Genomic DNA, 17784 nt, shown 5'->3' on the forward strand with positions numbered 1-17784 from the left:
TCAATAAAAGTGATAGAGCCCAAAAAACAGTGCCAGCATCCTTGAAGGTGGATGGGAACACTGTGGAACACTCTGACCATATATTTGATCAAACATACCTTGGTTATGAACATCTCATGGCAACTTTACCGAGTTAAAAAATGATTAAGTGGAGTTTGCCGATAATTTCATCCGGGCATCAGTTCTCCTCAAACTGCTCCAGGCATCGCACGAACACTGTCACCGCCACTGCTCTCCACTTTGTTTCAAAGCAGCCATGGAGTACTAAAATATTAAGATGGGCTAGTTGGGTATGCATTTTAGAAATAAATAGCGCAAAGGTCAAGTACGCACTGACGGAACGACAGCCATGGAGTGTTTCGCGTCTCCGCAGTCGTCGGCATTTCCGGAGGTGACTCTCCAAAGTCCCTTTATGTTTACCCTGGCAGCATGCAAAGTTGATCGCAGCATCCGTGGCAGGGTGCAACAACGGGAAGGTCTGCATCGACAAGTGCGAACGAGTCAAAGTTATCCTCTGTGGCTTTGCCAACATGTTTTCGCTCACTCCTGTAGAGATCGTTCCAGCTCTGGGAATCGTGTGCTGGCTCAGCAAGCATGCTCGCAAGCAAAAATCCAAAGTGCGCAAAGCAAATTGTGATCCTTCACCTTCAAGTCACGGACGCGATTTCTCTTGCAAGAGAAGCTTCTCGAACCCATCCAGTTCGCCTTGCTTGTTATGCAAAATCAGAATAAGAATCGGCTGTCAAACAGCTGATGTCAGAATGTTGAATTCTTTGGCAATTTCGGACTTGGGCGTGCCACTTTCCTCAACCTTTCGGTAAACACTTCCTATCTCCCATACGACACACATATGCGTGTAGTATGCCGCAGACGCGCATGTCGGGGGCTCCTGACCGGTTGATCTCCTTCGGGCTGTATCGCTGCCTTGTCCCGATGCCAACAGGAGCCGGGCAGCGTCGGTTGCGGGCGCCGTGAGTGTTGGAACGTGGACACAGCTCCCTCTGGTCCCTTCCCGCGTCGGCACAATCGCATCGGAAGCGGCGCTCTGTGCGGCTGTGCCCTCCGCCACCGGTTTACTGTGTTCTCTTGTTTTCCGTTTTCCCAGTTTACTGTTCGCCTCGGTGAAGAAGGGAGAGCAAACGCAAGTGTCTCCGTACGCCTCCTGTAGGCTTGCATGCTTTTGGCTCTGCGGTCTTCTTAATGAGCGTGGTCGGCCGCTGATACACTTAGAATAATTCAGTTAAAAACACATGCATTTCGGTCGGGACCACAATGAACTTTGATAAAAACGATTTCGTTATAACGAGAAATTACTGTACAACAATCATAAACGTAAGCTTTGTACTGTGCATGGAAGTGGTCTGAGTCAAAAAGGAGACCTCCTTTCTAAGGATTCTTTTATTCATTACACCAAGATTTCTTATACCTTCAGCCTCGATAAACCTCTGTCTGCCTTGAACGGCAGCGGAGAAACTCCTCCCGGTCTTGGCAGTGATGCTATAAAGCAGTAGCCTGCAGACCTATGAATACTATACTCCATCTCACCTTACGACCAGCCGCAGCGGGTGCTGTGAGCCACCAGAGCCAATCCAAGGCGGTGCACGTTTCCGGTGACCTTGGAGAGGAAGTGCCGTGACACACAGAAAGCATAGTCACGTGCTACAATCATGGAGCCGGATTGGCTGTGACGGCTCCTAACGTCCGCCCCAGCCGGACGTAGGACGAAATGGGGTACAGGGATTGTCTTCTGGCTGATAGTCATGTATCAGCGAGTGGCTCAGATCTTCAGGAATAGTACTTAATTCAGAAGAACTAGTTATACTTAGAAGTGAAAAAATTGTAAGAGCTGGAGGAACCCATCATGGGTACCCTTGAAAGTGTGAATTGAATTAAAATGTCGTCATGACCTGCATCTGAACTTTAATGGTTCTGATTTTTGAGTTGGCAGCACTGTATGTGACGCTCTCCTGTGTTTGTTTTTCTTTCGTTTCAGTGTTGTGCCCCACGTAAAGAGGCATTCGGAGCGGACACACCCCTCCGTCACAGACGTCCAGCTTCCACCCTTTCTTAGTCGCCCACTTCGCGACGTGAGAAAGAGCAGAAGAGAAAGTCATCTTGGCACCTGTTTTCTTTCTCTTTTTTTTTTTTTTCCGCGGAGCTTGTTTTGTTGGAATTGCTTTCGCTTTCGTTTCGAGGCACCCCCTCCCCAGTCAGTCAGCAAATGTTTTGTACAAATTTTTGATCAGGGAGACTGAGAATGTGCGTCTCTCGGCATCTCTTGGTTCCCACGTGTTCACGTCGCCGTCTTTTGTTCCTTCGGGTAGAGGGGATGGAGGTATGAAGGTCGAGATCTTCAACACCTCTTGGAGAGGAACAAATGGAAGGAATGACCTTGTCGTTAGATAAACGTTGCTACGTCTCAAGTAGTAGTCAAACATCAGCTTGCGATTTCCAACTCTGTGAGGTAATGGTGGCCGAGTTGCCATGGTCTTTGTTCTGCAAAACGTGCTCAAGTGGCAAGGTTTTGCTGTGACTGCGCTTGTTATCTACGGGCAGCTCTGTGCAATGCAGTTGCTTGTTGAAGTCTTTGTAGATTTGCCACACTCCGTTACCTCCCGAGCCGTCAGTAGAGCGAGATTTATGTAGGGAATAGACCAATTACTGACCTTGCCTCATTCGTCCGTAAAACCTAACGTTTTTTAGACGTTCATAGGTTGTGGTCCCATGAACTCAAGCACACAGATTTTTAGTTTACTGTCGGCCTATATGTATGCGCACAAACAGAAAAGGCATTACTGTATTTCTGATCCAGATATAGTTATTTAGTTTCTGTCCTTTAGAATTGTCAGTATGAACTGTTTGCGAAAAAAAGCCATTGTAGAGAAAAGCACATGTTGGGTCACTAGAGTAATTATTAACTAGATTTTAGTGGGGCTACATTTTAGATGGTGTTTGCTCTAAGTCCCAGAAATGCTGAGTGATTATCGTTTTGAGAACAAATTCAAGACCAAAAAAAGGGACAATGGGAATTTGACAGAAAAGCACAGTTTTGGCAAATGTTGGTTTAGCGGGAACACTTGCCGTTTCTTATATCTGGCTTCTGTGTCCCTTGTCTCATCATATTTGAGGCCTTGCCAGCCTTGAAGGCACTGGGCAAATTTGCCAGCGTAGACCCGGATCTAAATGCTCTATCATGCAACATGCACCTAATTGCATCGGAGGGGAAGCTCACTCAGCGGCCGCTGCTTATACAATGATGGTCTTGTTTATTAGGTTATCCTTGTTGCTGGAGTTCACAGATCTCTTTCATCTTGAAGCTTGTTTTAAAGCTTGTATTTTAAGATGCATAGACAGCTATTTTGAGTGTACAGGTTGAGCCGTGGTTGTTCTATGTTTGCCAGGGTTTTTTGGTTTGCTTGTTTGTTGCTTTGTACGAAGTTTTAGTGACACCTATTTTTACATCCATAATGGTATCTGTTCATTCTCCTGCAGTGAGCCATTTATCACTTTTTGATTTCGTTTTTGCCACAAATGGGAACTTGGTGTTTGTCTTTATTTCTGGGTTAGTCTTAACTGCTGGTTTGGCACCAAAGTTCATTGGGGAAATTTGTTGGTGGATTTAGAGTGGTTTTGAAGCGCTTGTTTGTTGGTACCTTGTTTTGCAGGCGGGCGCATGCTAGCATTCACCGCTTTAAAGGTGCGAGCACGGTGCACTTTTGGATCCCCCCAAGCCGACCAGTGAAATTCCCTATAGGCCAGTAACTTTGAGTGGAATGAGGACCGGCGGTAATCTATGCACGTGCGAGCGTCGAACCTAGGGTGACCACCTTTCTGATAGTCAAATGCGGGACACGCTGACCGGAAGGGGGGGCCAAGGGGGGGGGGGGGGGGGGGGGGCAGTGACATCACAACTGCGGCATCTAAGAAGGATACATTGGAGAAAATGTATGCACCTGCACACTGTATTGTGGCCATTAAGCTCAAATAAGTTTCACTTCCAATGAAGTATACATAATTTTTTTTTTTTTAAATTTTAATGACAAGTAAGTTATTAAATGTGTCTAAGTGTAAAACATCAAAATTGACTGCAACAGAGGTCAATGCATCGAAAGTAAAGAAGAAACAGTAAACCTTGTTTCCGCTAATTGTTTCCTGGTGATATACTTTTACCAACATACCCTTACTTAAATTTAGAACCCTATGTTTTTATTAAAACTTGGGTTTGAGTGAGTGTGCCCGAACTGAATTAAAAGGTTAAAAGCGCGAACAAAACGAGGACAAAAAGACACAAAGACAACAGGACAGGTGCTACCTCTTAGTTCACATCAAACCTTTTGCACTGATACAGTTTATTTGAAAGTAACTACAATAATTTATATTTCATATTTTGGCTAGCAATTTTCTCTTGCACTACTTTTCCACCAGGGGGAGAGGCACAACAGCACATGCGCGTCTCTCTCCTGCAAGAACGGTGGTCGCTTCCTGCAATGCTAGGATAGTAAATAGCGCACCATTGCAATTCACACGATGGCCAGCAGCCTCCACGCTTCCCCGTGCCCCTTTATTAGGCAGTGCCATGATATAAATTGTGAATTTTACGATACCGTGAAATGTGGGACATTTTGAACATTTTTGGAATGTCTTGCGGGACGCGGGACACAAGCCGTCAATGCGGGACAGTCCCGCGAGTCGCGGGACAGGTGGTCACCCTAGTTGAACCGCTGGTGGAGGCATTTAATACTCTGTTTTCTTCCGCACTCTTTGTGCAGTTAACGTAAATAGCTGAATAGTGCTGTGCTGCAAAGTTCTACAGAACGAACGCGGGACCAGGAAATGAAAGGAAAACAATGAGTTACATTGAGATGAGGAGAAACACAATGTACATGAATGGGTGTTGACTAACAACTGTATTCTTTTCTTTTTTATCTTTTTCCTTGCATGAGTTTTCCCATGCGTGAGTTTGGAAAAAAAAATGAAAATCTGTGAAATAATGAAAAATGTCTTCATAAGGGTGCGTGGACTTTCGATGTTTGTGGTGTTGTTTCCTGTTCTGATTTTCATTCCGTTTTTATGGTGCAAGATGGGACCTTGAAGCTGGTGCTGGTGTCCTCCTTCTTATGCTGTGGTGTGTTTAAGCAATTCGATTTCCTTTTCCTTCAGTGCAATTTCATTTTCTTTCATTTCCTGGTCGCGCGTTCGTTCTGTAGAACTTTGCAGGGCAGCACACTCAGCTATGTACTACAACCAACTAGCCCAAACCCAAGTCCAACCTTTATTAATTAATGTAAAGCTTGCTTACTGTCTCCAGGAGAAGTGAAAATGAAATATACCTCTCACTACTTATGCTCCAGTTTAGGACCTATAGGTTGACCAAAGTCTTCGTGTGCCAACTGAGAATTATGAAGAAACATGCGTCTCTTCTGTGCGTGAACCATGATCACAAATATACCATTTGTTTTTGTCTTATTTGTTTGCTTTTCCAGCTTTTCTGTTTGAGAGACCTATGGCATGATCTTTTTTTAATAATTTTTATGCGTTTTTATATCAGTTCTTTTATTTTAATGTCCCTGCTGTAAAGGTTATTTCTAACATTGAAACCATTTGTCCAAAGTTGAGCGTGAGCTTGCAGATTAGTGTACAAACTGGCATTGATCCCCAATGCCAACTGTTAAAGTTGGCAGCGTTCAGTTTCTTGGCAAACACAAATGCAATGACATTTAAGGCTGAAAATACATGTCCGCCTTAGACGAGTTTCAGTTGCGCTTCCCGATTTGGGAAATGCCTTAACTCCAGACATCCCCTTGGGTCTAATCATAGTATGTGGGTGACAAATGAAGAAAGCGAAGTGTCGTAATCATCATCATTAGTGTGCAAAGAGGGAGGTTGTACGACATCACACACTGGTTCGTTCTGATTGGTTTGCTGTCATTGGGACTTGGCTTTCAATTTGACTAGACGTTTTGGGTGTCATTTGCATTGATATCGCTTTTTTTAGTTTTGCTGACCCTGAAGCTAAAACATTAGCTTGAGTGAAAGTTGCTCTTTTACTGGGGTGTGTCAGCTAAACTGAAATTTTTGCACTAATGAAGGCATTTGTAGAATTCAGATCAGTTTTGAGTAATTTAGCTAGCAGTAGTTTTAAATTCCTGACGTTAAGACCTTCTGGAACTGCTACAAAAAGGCAGGTTTGCTGAATTTTCATTTAAAAAAGTTTAGACTAATTCCGCAATGATGATCCACTACAGTGGCTTGTCAACCATGCTGGGAAGTATCATTGCTTCATTAACTAATTTTTGTACTTTGTCTCTCTCATCACAGTCCTCAGCTCTCAAGTAAATTTTACAAATGAAGAGTCAGTTAATGTCACAGCTCAGCAATCTACAATCAGCTGTAACGCGACGTGGGACTGTGCGGGCGTTTTAAGACCCCTCCCACGGCGACAAAAAAAAGAAGTGAGGAAAAGGAGACACGCAACATAATATGGCAGAGAGATTATGCGGTAATGCTCTTGTGTTCCACGGTTTGGACATGGTGTTGATTTTCAGCACGCAAAGATTTCTCCAGGGGGGATGCAATAGATGTCACAGCCCATATGCCCAGCAGACATTCCTTGTTACATGTCTGTGCGATGTAAAAGTAAACAGCATTTTGGCCTTGTGAACCAATGTGGCTTCTGTCAGAAGCTGACTAAAGCTCCGAGAAGTATGCTGACTCATTGCAAAGGAGTGTATGGCCAAGTCTGGCTCACTCCTTTTCTCGAGAGTATGGAGGATTTCGAAGTGCCGAGAGCACTCGCAAAGGGCCGTCTTGATTGTGCAATGCTCGTATCTTTTCTTTAAACTCTCTTCTCTACTGCATCTGTGATTGAAAACTACTTCAACCTAAGCTACTTCACAACCCAATTTTTAGAGATGTCGTACATTGTTTTGGCTTCTCCAAGTGTAATCTTTTCTACTTAAATGCACTATTAAAAAAAAGAAAAAAAGAATAGTTTTGTCGGCAATTTTAAAGCTCCAATCACTTGATCACATAGTTGGGACTAAACTGAATATATATATATATATCTTTCTTGCACTTTGCATTGGTTTGATCATTCGAGGCATGATCTCCTGTCCTAATGTTAGATAACTCCTTTCAACTTTGTTGAGAAAGCCATCTGGGCTTCCTCATTGATCCAAATTTTTCTGTTTTCATGATCAATGGCTTCATTATTTGGTGATTTTACTGTTATCTTTGATGCTCTTTAGACTCTTTTTAAGCTCTTCTAAGCACAGTTATCTGATGGTTGTTTCATGCTTAGGGGGCACAAAGATCCCTGGATATTTGTAGCATGGTGTACATATTGATGTTACACGTTTCCTGAACTGCACCCCTCATGTATTCATTGTGCTCCAAGTTGTTGACGCGGGCTGTCGAATTTGACTTTGTGAAGCACCAAGTTGTTGATGCAGGCAGTCGAATTCGACTTTGTGAAACACCGAATTGTCAGGCCAGGTGTACATAACTGACCGTTCTAGTTTACGATGCGGTCTTCTTTCTCTCGGGATGATGACTGAAGCGTGAGTTGGATATTGTGCTTGCAGCTGTAAAGTCAAATGCGACGGACTCACTGGATGTTTATTTTTCTGTCGCATGTACACAACTTGGACACAACATGATGCGGACTATAATCCAAAAGATTAGTTTGGTAACCCCAAATAAAAAATCAGTCCCAGTCTTGATAAGTATCAAGAGAAAATTAAAGATAAGGAACAACACCTGTGTTATGCTAAGCCTCCAATGTATTCATAGCTTGTGCTTTCGATTAGAGCAACCCTTGTTATGATGGTGGCTGAGCTGCCACATCCAGAATGTCGTAATGCGAGTCATGCACAGATGGAGTTTGGTTTCTGAGTGTGCTTGGAAGGATGTCTGATGGCTTTGACTTATGACTGCATGCACCTTGTAGTTTTCTCGTCTTTACGTAATGCCGTGTATTTAGCCTCTATGTAACGTCCGCACGAAAAGGAAGAACACGACGTCGGTGTACTGAAATGTACCCAAGGCAGCATAGAAACCAAATACTATACATAAATGCATGTTTGCAGGGATTTACCTCTGTACCATGTATTAGTCTCAGTGTACCCTCCCTCTTACTCATGTACTACTGTCTTTCTATAGTCGGTGTTCCGCTCCCTGCAAAACATTATTTATTGCCTCTGCTTCTGTGACTTGAGCCCTTCACTATGTATGTACAGCATGTCTTGGCAAAGTCAACAACAAAGAAGAAAAGAAACTTGTCTTAGGCTTCGTTGGAGAAACACTTGTGAGTGTTTGCCCATCCTATGGTCACAATTGTAATTATATAGGAGTTCCAGCGTGCGCCGCAGAGGAATGGCTTTGGAGCTTGCCGCTTTGTTCCGCTGCGGACAATGTCGGAGGTATAGATACTTTGTGTGCATACGTGGCTTCGCAAGGGATTGCCCGGTCTGCGAGAGACACTTACCCTGTCCACCATGTTGGTTTCTGTTACCTCGACTAGTTTACTAGTACAAACGCAAAACAAAAGAATTGTAGTTTGTAGTGTGCCCGTGGTGCGTGATGATCAAAACGGCCTGGAAATAAAACCCAAAGGAAAGAAGCTTGCGCTTTTGTGGTCATTGATTGATTGATTAACAATCTTTAATAAGCTTTAGGGTACGATCCCGTGCGTAACACCTCTGCTGTAATACGAGGAAGGGAAGGGTATCGAAGATATCAAGCACTTCTTTTGCGGAGTGACAAAGAACCTACTAATTTCCTCGCTAAATTTAGCGGGGAAACAATTGTGTAGGTAAAATGACATCAAACTGGAGTACACGTCGCGTGCCGTCGGTTTCCTTTCTAGATTCACCGCTCATTCACACTGGAAGCGGATCCGCGTTGGCAAATTTCGGTTGCGAACGCGGTTGTATAAATCCAGTACAATTGTACGCGCACTTGATGTCATCGGGTGCGCGCCGTGAATTGTTCCAGCATGGAAACTGCATATTGGTACTTAGAAATCATGGTGTAAGGCGCAAATAACAACGGACACAAGAGAGAAACTGTCTCTCTTGTGTATGTCTGCGGCAGACATACATGGCGCCACTCGAAACTATATTTGAAGAGTGCAGAAGGAAAATAATACATATGTCGTCATCTTCATCACGTCTACGCACGCGCTTTGCTTAAACTCCTATTCGCAAAAACTTATCAAATAATGTAATCTCGGCATTATAGAGCACAATAGATGTGTCACTTACGCATTGTGTACCCCTTTTTCTTATGCGTAAGGGACGCATCTATTGCGTTTTATAAAGCCGAGATTACATTATTTGATAAGTTTTTGTGAATGAGAGTTCTAGCGTATATCATATGGCCAAGCGCATGCGTGGACGTGATGAAGATGACGACATATGTATACTTTTCCTTCTGCTCTTTTCAAATATAGTTGTGAGTGGCGCCCTGTATGTCTATTTTCTCTCTTATGTCTGTTGTTATTTGCGTATTACACCATGATTGCTAACGTTCACCAACTAGCCGAACTACAAGTTTTTCTACAATACATTGGTACCTAGGTAACGTAAATTTTTGTTTTAATAAATTTAGCGATGAGCCTGCATTAATGTGTAGTTCACGTGACATGAATTTTCCCGCTAAATTTAGCAGGGAGACAATTCGTATTTACGTGACGACATGAATTTTCCCACTAAATTTAGCAAGTAAACTGGATTGCTCTTTAGGTCACGTGATATCAATTTCAATGCTAAAATTGGTGCAAAAATTCATAGACAGATGGACAAAACTTTTAAAATTGAAGTGTTCCACTAAAACATTTCGCATTATAAAGAAGTAATAAGCATGCATCAACCATATCTACTAAACAGGGGATGCTTCAGAAGGGCTTATAAGCACATAGCACAACCATGACTACTAAACAGAAGGTGCTTCAGTAGGACTCATAAGCATACAGCACAGCAACCATGACCACTAAGCAAAGGGTGCTCCAGAAGGGCGTATTGCCAAGCGCGTAGGCGAGCGAGCGCGTGCGTAGCCGAGTGGTTACCGCGTTTGACTTTCGTGCGGAAAGTCAAGCGCGGTAACCACTCGGCCACTCACGCGCTCGCCCGACTACGTGCGTGGCAATATAAGCACACAGCGCAGCACGCCTGCTAAGCAGAAGGTGCTAGCTGCAGAAAAACCTATAAGCACACAGCAAATCGACCATGCCTACTGAGGAGAGAGTGCTTCAGAAGGTTATACAGGGTGTTTCAGAAAACGCAAGCCAAATCGTTCCTGCGAAAACTACTCATCGCAACGAAAAAAGGCTTGTGGCGTTGTGGTCCTGGGCCAGGGGTTCATTTAAGAAAACTATTAATGTCCGGGATAATTAACTTGTTAATTATTTTTGCGTAGTTAACTTTTTTAATATTGTGTTTAAGGGCATGGTTTAAATTAGAAAATTGCTCAGCATCATGGAAAACCACTAAATCAACAAATTGCAGAATGATAGAAGGCACGCGAAGCATTTTACGGCTTTCTGAAAAACCGCACAAATTCGACGGGGGGTTAAGTTTCGGTTTGTTATCGGAGCGCAACTCCGCCCCGACGGCACCGCGCCGCGCGAAAAGATAGTGCAACCAACTGTCATCGCGCGACGCAGTGAGTCTGGTTGCGCGTAGCGGAGGAGGTGGCCATCGCACCAGGGGCGGCTCTACAGGGGGGCAAGGGTGGGCAGCCGCCCCCCTTAAATTTCTGCCTGCCCCCCCAAAAAAGCTGTCGGGGGGGGGGGGGGGGGGGTGGAGTTCAGTCCGCAAAGCGAAGGTCGTGGTTTCCCAAAAGGAAAGTTAACGCCGCACATTACGGGCACTTTAGCAATGGACGCGGAGCATTCGTCCTTTCAAGCCAGCCATACGTCCTTGGAAGCCCCTCCCCCCCTCCCCCCAAAGCAGGCAAATAAAATATAAGAATAGAGAAGCACGACACTATTTTTAGAAGAAACGGTTTTGGAAGAGACATACCACTCCCATCTAGCGTACTTTTCTTACTTTGATTGACTTCTTTCGGTGGAAGCGGGCCCTGCAGGACCCCTTTGTCGAGAATAAGCTTTCTGGTTTTTTGTGAAGAATTCCCGAAATCCGGACGCGTCTCCCTCTTTTGGGTGCGTGCCATAGCCGCCTGACCTTCAGCAGCGGCACGGCGCTGACGTTGCTCGCGGATTACACCGCCCCGCGGCGGCACCAAGTGCAGGAAAAGCCGAAAGCGAGATGGAAAGAGGCGAGAGGGACCTCGCTTGGTAGACGATGCCGGTTCGGCTGTTCGTCTGGAAGGATTTTACTAATGCCTTGGCTTCCACACTCAATAGCGCGGCTGCGAGATCCAGGAGTTCAACCTTGTAGGTATCATACCACCGTCCAGCGTAATTTCCTTCCTTCAATTGGATTGTCTTTGTGTAAGTGGGCCCTCGATTGTTCCGCTCACTTCCTGGGGAATGTAATCTGTTCTAGGAAACGTGAAGGTTCTTCCTCTTTTGGGTGTGTGCCATTGCCGCGCGACCTATCGGAGAGGCTACACGGCGGCCATAGTGCTCGCGGAACGCACCGCTTGCCCTGCGGCGGCATCGAGTGCACTGCTGCTCAAAACAGTGAATACGAAAGGCCAAAAGCAAGGGGGAAAGAGGTGAGCGGGACTCTAAGCGAGGCCGTAGGAAACAACGCCGGTTTGTCTGTTTGTCTGTTGGGATTCCCCAGTAGAATCTTTGGAAAGTATTCAGAAGGATACAAAGACAGTCCCAGGGGCGGGGCCATAATCTATCACCTGGACCAAACTGGCCCTGCCGGTCTCAACATAACAAACCATTTTCAAGGGCCATCCTTGCTCTGCTACGTTTTCAGCCTCGGTGCCAAATGTTACCAGGATGACGGACACAAAAAAAGTGCCCCAACAATTCTGCTGCTGAACCGAACATGTGCAGCTGAGCCCGATTTCAAGACTCCAAAGGAGACACAAAATCGCAAAGAAGATCAACCGCAGATTTTTTTTTTTTTTTTCGTCTTCCAACAAGCGTGTCAAGAAGCAGGACGGCGACCCTTCCGAACCGCCCTCTTTAGGTTCAGAAAACCTGGAGATCGAGCAGCAGCGGAAGGATCATCCCCAGCCGTACAGTCTTCCTGGTGGCCTTCCCAGCGCTTCTAGCGAAGTCCATCATCCTTCATCGGAACAAGGAACAGTGAAAGCGACGAGTTTTCTTCTTCATGAGACGAGACGAGACCGCATCGGAGGGAAACGACGATCTTTCAGGTCAGTTGGACATTTCCAGGTATAAGACAGAGTCGCCGCTGCAGCCAATAGTGAACTCTTTCCCACCGAAAAAGTAAAGAAAAAAGACTGTAAGCTTTCAGTCTGACTGGTTATTTCCTTGGCTAGAATACAGCACCCAAGTTGATTCCGTTTTTTGATATCCCTGTAGAATGTTCTCTACCGAAGCGAAGGAGAAATCCACGTTTGGCAGCTGTGGCTGCAGTTACTGGAAAAAAGCTCTGGACAAAGAATTTGGCTTTAGAAAGCACGAAACCTCAGTCACGCATAAGTCATGTCAAGATTCGTGGGTTTCCTGCATAGAAATGAAGTCGAGAGGACCAGGCGAGTGAATCGAACAAGTTTGAGTTTTGAAAACGCAGTGCGATCCTCCTCGTGGTTTTTCCGCTGACGAACTTGCGCACGTCTGAGATAACATTTTTTTTAAAGGACACATTCATTTAGAGTTTGCAATGTTTTTTTTAAATAATCTGGATATTCACAGTGACAAACAAAACGCCATAAAAATAATGAGGTTCCTATTATACTCAATGGGATTAATTACAGAAGAAACAAAAGAGGGGCATTTTCAGTAGACAAGAGAGAGTATATGGATTAAATGATATCCAATGAAAACGTTCTATCTAAATGTCTATTGGATGATGCCTATATTCAGCGCTAAGCCCTCCGCAATTGCGTAAGTATACTTTAGGTGAGATTTCTGCTCGTCAGCAGAAATATTTTTAAAGGTAAACATAAACAACGAAAACAAGACCCCCCACCCCCCGAATTCAGTATATTCATGCAGCGCCCCCCCAGAAAAAAAATTCTGGCGCCGCCCCTGCATCGCACTGGCGGCCTCCCTGCCAACAGTAAAAGTGGTGCTCAGTGACTCTATGAGGGCGCGAAGAAACTTCATGGCAGGACGAATTAGTCAGGCCGCAGCGAGGACACATGGTCAATAAGAGTTGCGGGAAACTAACACTTAAATGGTACCCTGCTCACGAGGAGGGAAATGCGGTGGCGGACGCCATGGCTCGCGCGTTGGGAGACCGAGCCGGCGGCCAGTCATCACATTACGAACCTCGTGAGTATGGAGAAATGCTTAGGACATTCAGGCTAGACAGGCAGCTACTACCAGCACCCCACCCCAACCTCACGAGGAAGGAGGCGGTGGTATTTCGACAATTACAAACAAGATGCATGTTAACTCCAGTAATAGGGAAGCATATTCTCCCAGACCTATTCCAGGACGACGTGTGTAAGTTATGTAAAAGCGACAGGGCAACGCTTGCGCGTATCGCGTGGGACTGCACCAAAAGAAGACGGGAAGCAAGCCAAGAGGCGGACCTTCCACCGGAACTCAAAGACGCCACCGAAAGCGACAACTGCGAGGTACAACTACAGGCCGTCCAGCAGATCGCGGCACTCCTAGAGAGGCAAAGTCCTCGGAGGGTGCTAGCGACGACGCGAGGCCGCGTCCGGTAGTCTAGGGCTACTGCTGCAGGCTCAATAAAAGTTTTACACACACACACACTGCAACAACCCAAAGACGGAATTAGTGTCAGACCGTTGAAGTGTGTGTGTGTTTCCATTTATAGCAACGCGTGACGCATATAGGACTTTATTACATCCAGTGTTTGACTGTTTGTTTATCTCAGTGGTTCTCAAATGGGGGTCCGTGGACCCTTTGGGGTCCGCAAAGACATTCTAGGGGTCGCGAAGCCCTGTCTCATCAGTCAAGCCCGGCAATAAAAGTTGTATTTTTTTCCGGGTCGATAAGTAATGTTTCAGTTTTCGGGCGAGGTTTCTCATGTGTATGTAAATTAGAGAGGTCTACTTTACACTATGCTTCGTCTCACCCTACAATGGACAAAAGGCAAAAGCTACGGACTGCCAGATCCAATCACGACCCACTTTGATATTGTGCGGTATTTCACTTCGATGCACGAATCGGTGCCCGCGTCTTGGAACACTGATGAGGGGACGGGTGGACAGTGGTTCGGATCGAAGAGCACTGAGTGACTCAACAATTTTACATCGCAAAGAAAGCCACGACATATAGGCTCTTTGCACCGTCGAAGCTATAGAAATGATGTGGCGCTTTTGGATTCGAGCATTATTCGTCCACCCCTAATCAATGCTAAGCGTGTCATAGTATAGTGTGGAACGGGATTGGACCTGACGGCCTGTGGCTTTGGCCTTTAGTACATCGCAGGATGAGACAAAGTTTTTTTTTATAGCCCTTAGTTATATCCATTTATTAAATCATTATCATATTTGAGCTATACCTTCTCTCTCCTCTCACCACAAACGGGGTTCTCCATTATTTCCGCGGATCCACAAGGGGTCCGCGAAACAACGATGGTTGAGAACCACAGGTCCATCTTGATAATGATGTCAGAACATTTCATATGCTAAAAAGAAAACAAAATTATACGTTCTGAAATACTATTAAGGTTAAATGGATATTTTTCTGATCTTGGCGTTAATTCGGGGCATACATTGCCGCGTTTTGTATTAATAATAATAATATTAAAATTAAGATATTTTAATACATTATTTTTTAAGATCTAATATAATTTGTTGCTTATAAGTCATGATCTAATTTCAAACGCGCGAATAAATATGACAATCAAAAGTCGTGGCATTTTGAATTACCAAGTAATAAAATAGGCTAAATCAATGAAAACATTCCAGCCAATGTGAGAAATCCATGTGAAATTACATTAATTCTGGGTAAGGTATATTTTTATTTTGCTATCAAAGTCGCGACTGTTGACAATCGGCAAAACATCCAAAGTCACCGTCAGTATCCTTCCAAACCAAATGCCCCCCCCCCCCCCCCCCCCCAAATTTTTTTTTAGTTACCAATTTTTTCATAACATTTATTTACTTTCATTTTTACGTTCCGTTGTTTGGCAATCTCAGCCTTTCCAGTTCGAAGGAAAGCCTACCTGCTTGCTCGTCTGCTCACTGCAGCATGTTTCGTTGGCGTTGGAAACCGGTGAAACAGGAGCGAGTTTTACTATTCCGATAACGAGAAAACGCAAGCGCTGTGCGTTTGCGTTGGCTTTGTGCGTCCCACACTGCGCTTGCGCGGAGCCCAAAATCGCGGTCTTGGATGGCGCATGGCGATGAGGCGCACGTACAACGTGGGGCACGCAACTCTAAAGGCCCGTTCACACTCTTGCGTCCTCTTAAACCTAGGTTCCTTAAAACCTTTTAAACCAGAGAACACACTGGCGCCATCTATTGGGAAGCAGTGTAAACTCGGCGGTCCGGCATATTTTTTTTTTTATTTCTCGCGCATTATTCTTTCTTTCTTGGCTCAAAAAACTTTTGTCAATGTTATAAACGAGCCTTTCTATGGTTATTACGCACATTTGACCTCGGAAATCCCGCAAAACATTCGCTCTTGTGAAATGCAGTTCCAGGGTCACCGCATAGATGGCGCCACAATACCAGTGTGTTCCCTCATTCTAAAAACATTTAAGAAGTTTTAAGAGATCCTCGTTTCTCTCAGTCGTACTCGGTCGTACTCGGTCGCAAGAGTGTGAACGGGCCTTAACGCAAACACACATCGCTTGCGTTTGCTTCTATGCTCATTCTATGCGCAATACTAAAACTCTCTAGTTAGGTACAATCCCATACCGACCGCAGCACTACGTTGGGACAGTGAAGAGTGTTGTTTGCATTCGGAAAGGACATTTCGCGAGCCATGATCGCGAGCAGTTCCGCCGTGCCCGCTTAGCAGGAGAACCGGGGGACCCTCACTAGAGCGCTTCCCGTTTCCGCCGCGGGAGGGCGAGCATCGAGCTGGAGACGCGAATAGGGGTCGCCATTATCGGGCAAATATGGTGGTCTAAAAAGGTCGTGACGTGCCATGTGCGAGCTAAACGCACAAAGCTCGGCTTTAGCAAGCAAGCATTAGCCTCAAAGTGGTTTGCTTTGATTTTGTGTTCCCTACGTTTAAAACTCGCGGCGATGTATTGGCGTAAGCGGGCTTCCAGAGGTTGGACCTTCTTCAGTGAAGCGATGGAAGGACCTACTGTCCTTCTACGGTGCTGCTGATGAACGTTGGTAAAAACACATTGTCTGGTTCACACGGTTGTGGTTGCGTTCACTGCGACCTAGGCAGCACACTGATACGACGGTATACGGTCTTTTAGCAAACCGTTACCATGTTCCACCTACCGCACTCTTGAAGCTTTTAAAGCCTGCTTTTAAGTGCGCTCTTCGCGGTCACGCTATCACTTAGGCGCGCGCTTGAAAGCATGCTTCGAAGGCTCCAGTAGTGCGGTACGCGGAACACCAGTAATGGTTTGCTTAAAGTCCCTAATAACAGCTGAGTCACCGCGACAACGGATTCATCATGGCAACCGCCGTCAACATGTAATCACGGAAGCCACATGGGTCGAGCAGAAATCGCGTAAGGACCTGTTCCGGCCAGTTCAGTGTTTTTCCCGCTAGGTGTCGTCCGTTTTGCTGGAGTCGCGAATAGCTTTATCTTGTTGTCATGACTCATGAGCTGTCTGGCGCGTGTGGAAGGCGAGCATCGCGATACACTGTAACAACAGACAGAAACAACCGACACCGATAAGACTCAAGCCTGTGCATCGCGCACGCGAAGGTACGCCGGACGACATTGTTAACGCGAACACGTCATCGGCACTTTTTCGGATCTCATTTCGAAAAGGCAGTGACAGGCATAAAATATTGTCCCTGAGGTTGATGCCCTAAATGAACATTTTATACATTACTAAATTTAATGACACCCTTTATATTGTAAGGGTAAACTAACGCCGTGATTGCTTGTTTGTAGTAACAGTGTCGCGCTGTGTACCTTTGCCAGGCTTGCAGTCTCTCGGTGTTCGTGAAGAAAACATGAGTAGTTGCAAACCTGCGCTTGCATACTAGACGTGCTTAGGCTTGTCAGTGTCGGCTGTTTTCATTTGTTGCTCCAGTGGACAGGGCATTAAAGTTTCTGATATGGATAGAGGACAGCGTGGCAATTCATTACGATATCCTTTTAATGACGCCCATAACATGGTGGGGTTATGTTCGCGTGCTCCAGGAGTCACTTGTATCTCCGGCCCGTGTTGACGTCTCCGGCGCTGAAGAGAACGGCCTCCATGCCGACCAGGGATCCCGGCAGGGTGCCCCAATGCTGCCAGCCAGACGGGGCCCTGTCCGCCTTGTCGTCCTGGCCCAGTCTCAAGACCAGGATGTCCTGGTGGACCGTTCCCTCGCCTCCCTGGTCCGTGATTCCACCGAACGCGTAGATGGTCTTGTCTAGTTTGCACATGAATGAAAACAAAAGATATAAGCACTGATTCACCGGAAAAGAAACTTCATGTCGCCGCATCAGTTTTTTTTTTAAAGGCATAGCAGTTACAATGTTAGCTTTTAGGCTCACATGCAGCCTTGTTCAAACGAGGAGTCATGGTGTAACGTGACCTGACGTCACATGGCACCGTGGAATGA

At 45.5% G+C, this 17784-nt stretch overlaps 2 protein-coding genes across 2 annotated transcripts in view; one reads left to right on the forward strand and one right to left on the reverse strand.

Moving 5' to 3' along the window:
* The window catches only part of LOC8034379 (fasciculation and elongation protein zeta-2), a 75880-nt gene extending 67259 nt beyond the window's left edge, over nt 1-8621 (forward strand). The window contains exon 8 of the mRNA XM_029992402.4: nt 1994-8621. Within this exon, the coding sequence (XP_029848262.1) occupies nt 1994-2010 (17 nt within the window). The 3' untranslated portion in view covers nt 2011-8621. The remainder of the gene's footprint in view (nt 1-1993) is intronic.
* An 8739-nt stretch (nt 8622-17360) lies between these two features.
* The window catches only part of LOC115330542, a 32393-nt gene continuing 31969 nt past the window's right edge, over nt 17361-17784 (reverse strand). The window contains exon 2 of the mRNA XM_029992401.3: nt 17361-17592. Coding sequence (XP_029848261.2) covers nt 17378-17592 — 215 coding nt within the window. The 3' untranslated portion in view covers nt 17361-17377. The remainder of the gene's footprint in view (nt 17593-17784) is intronic.

Source organism: Ixodes scapularis, unplaced genomic scaffold (assembly GCF_016920785.2).
Source record: "Ixodes scapularis isolate PalLabHiFi unplaced genomic scaffold, ASM1692078v2 PGA_scaffold4__175_contigs__length_147842914, whole genome shotgun sequence".
In the NCBI taxonomy this organism is placed as follows: domain Eukaryota; kingdom Metazoa; phylum Arthropoda; class Arachnida; order Ixodida; family Ixodidae; genus Ixodes; species Ixodes scapularis.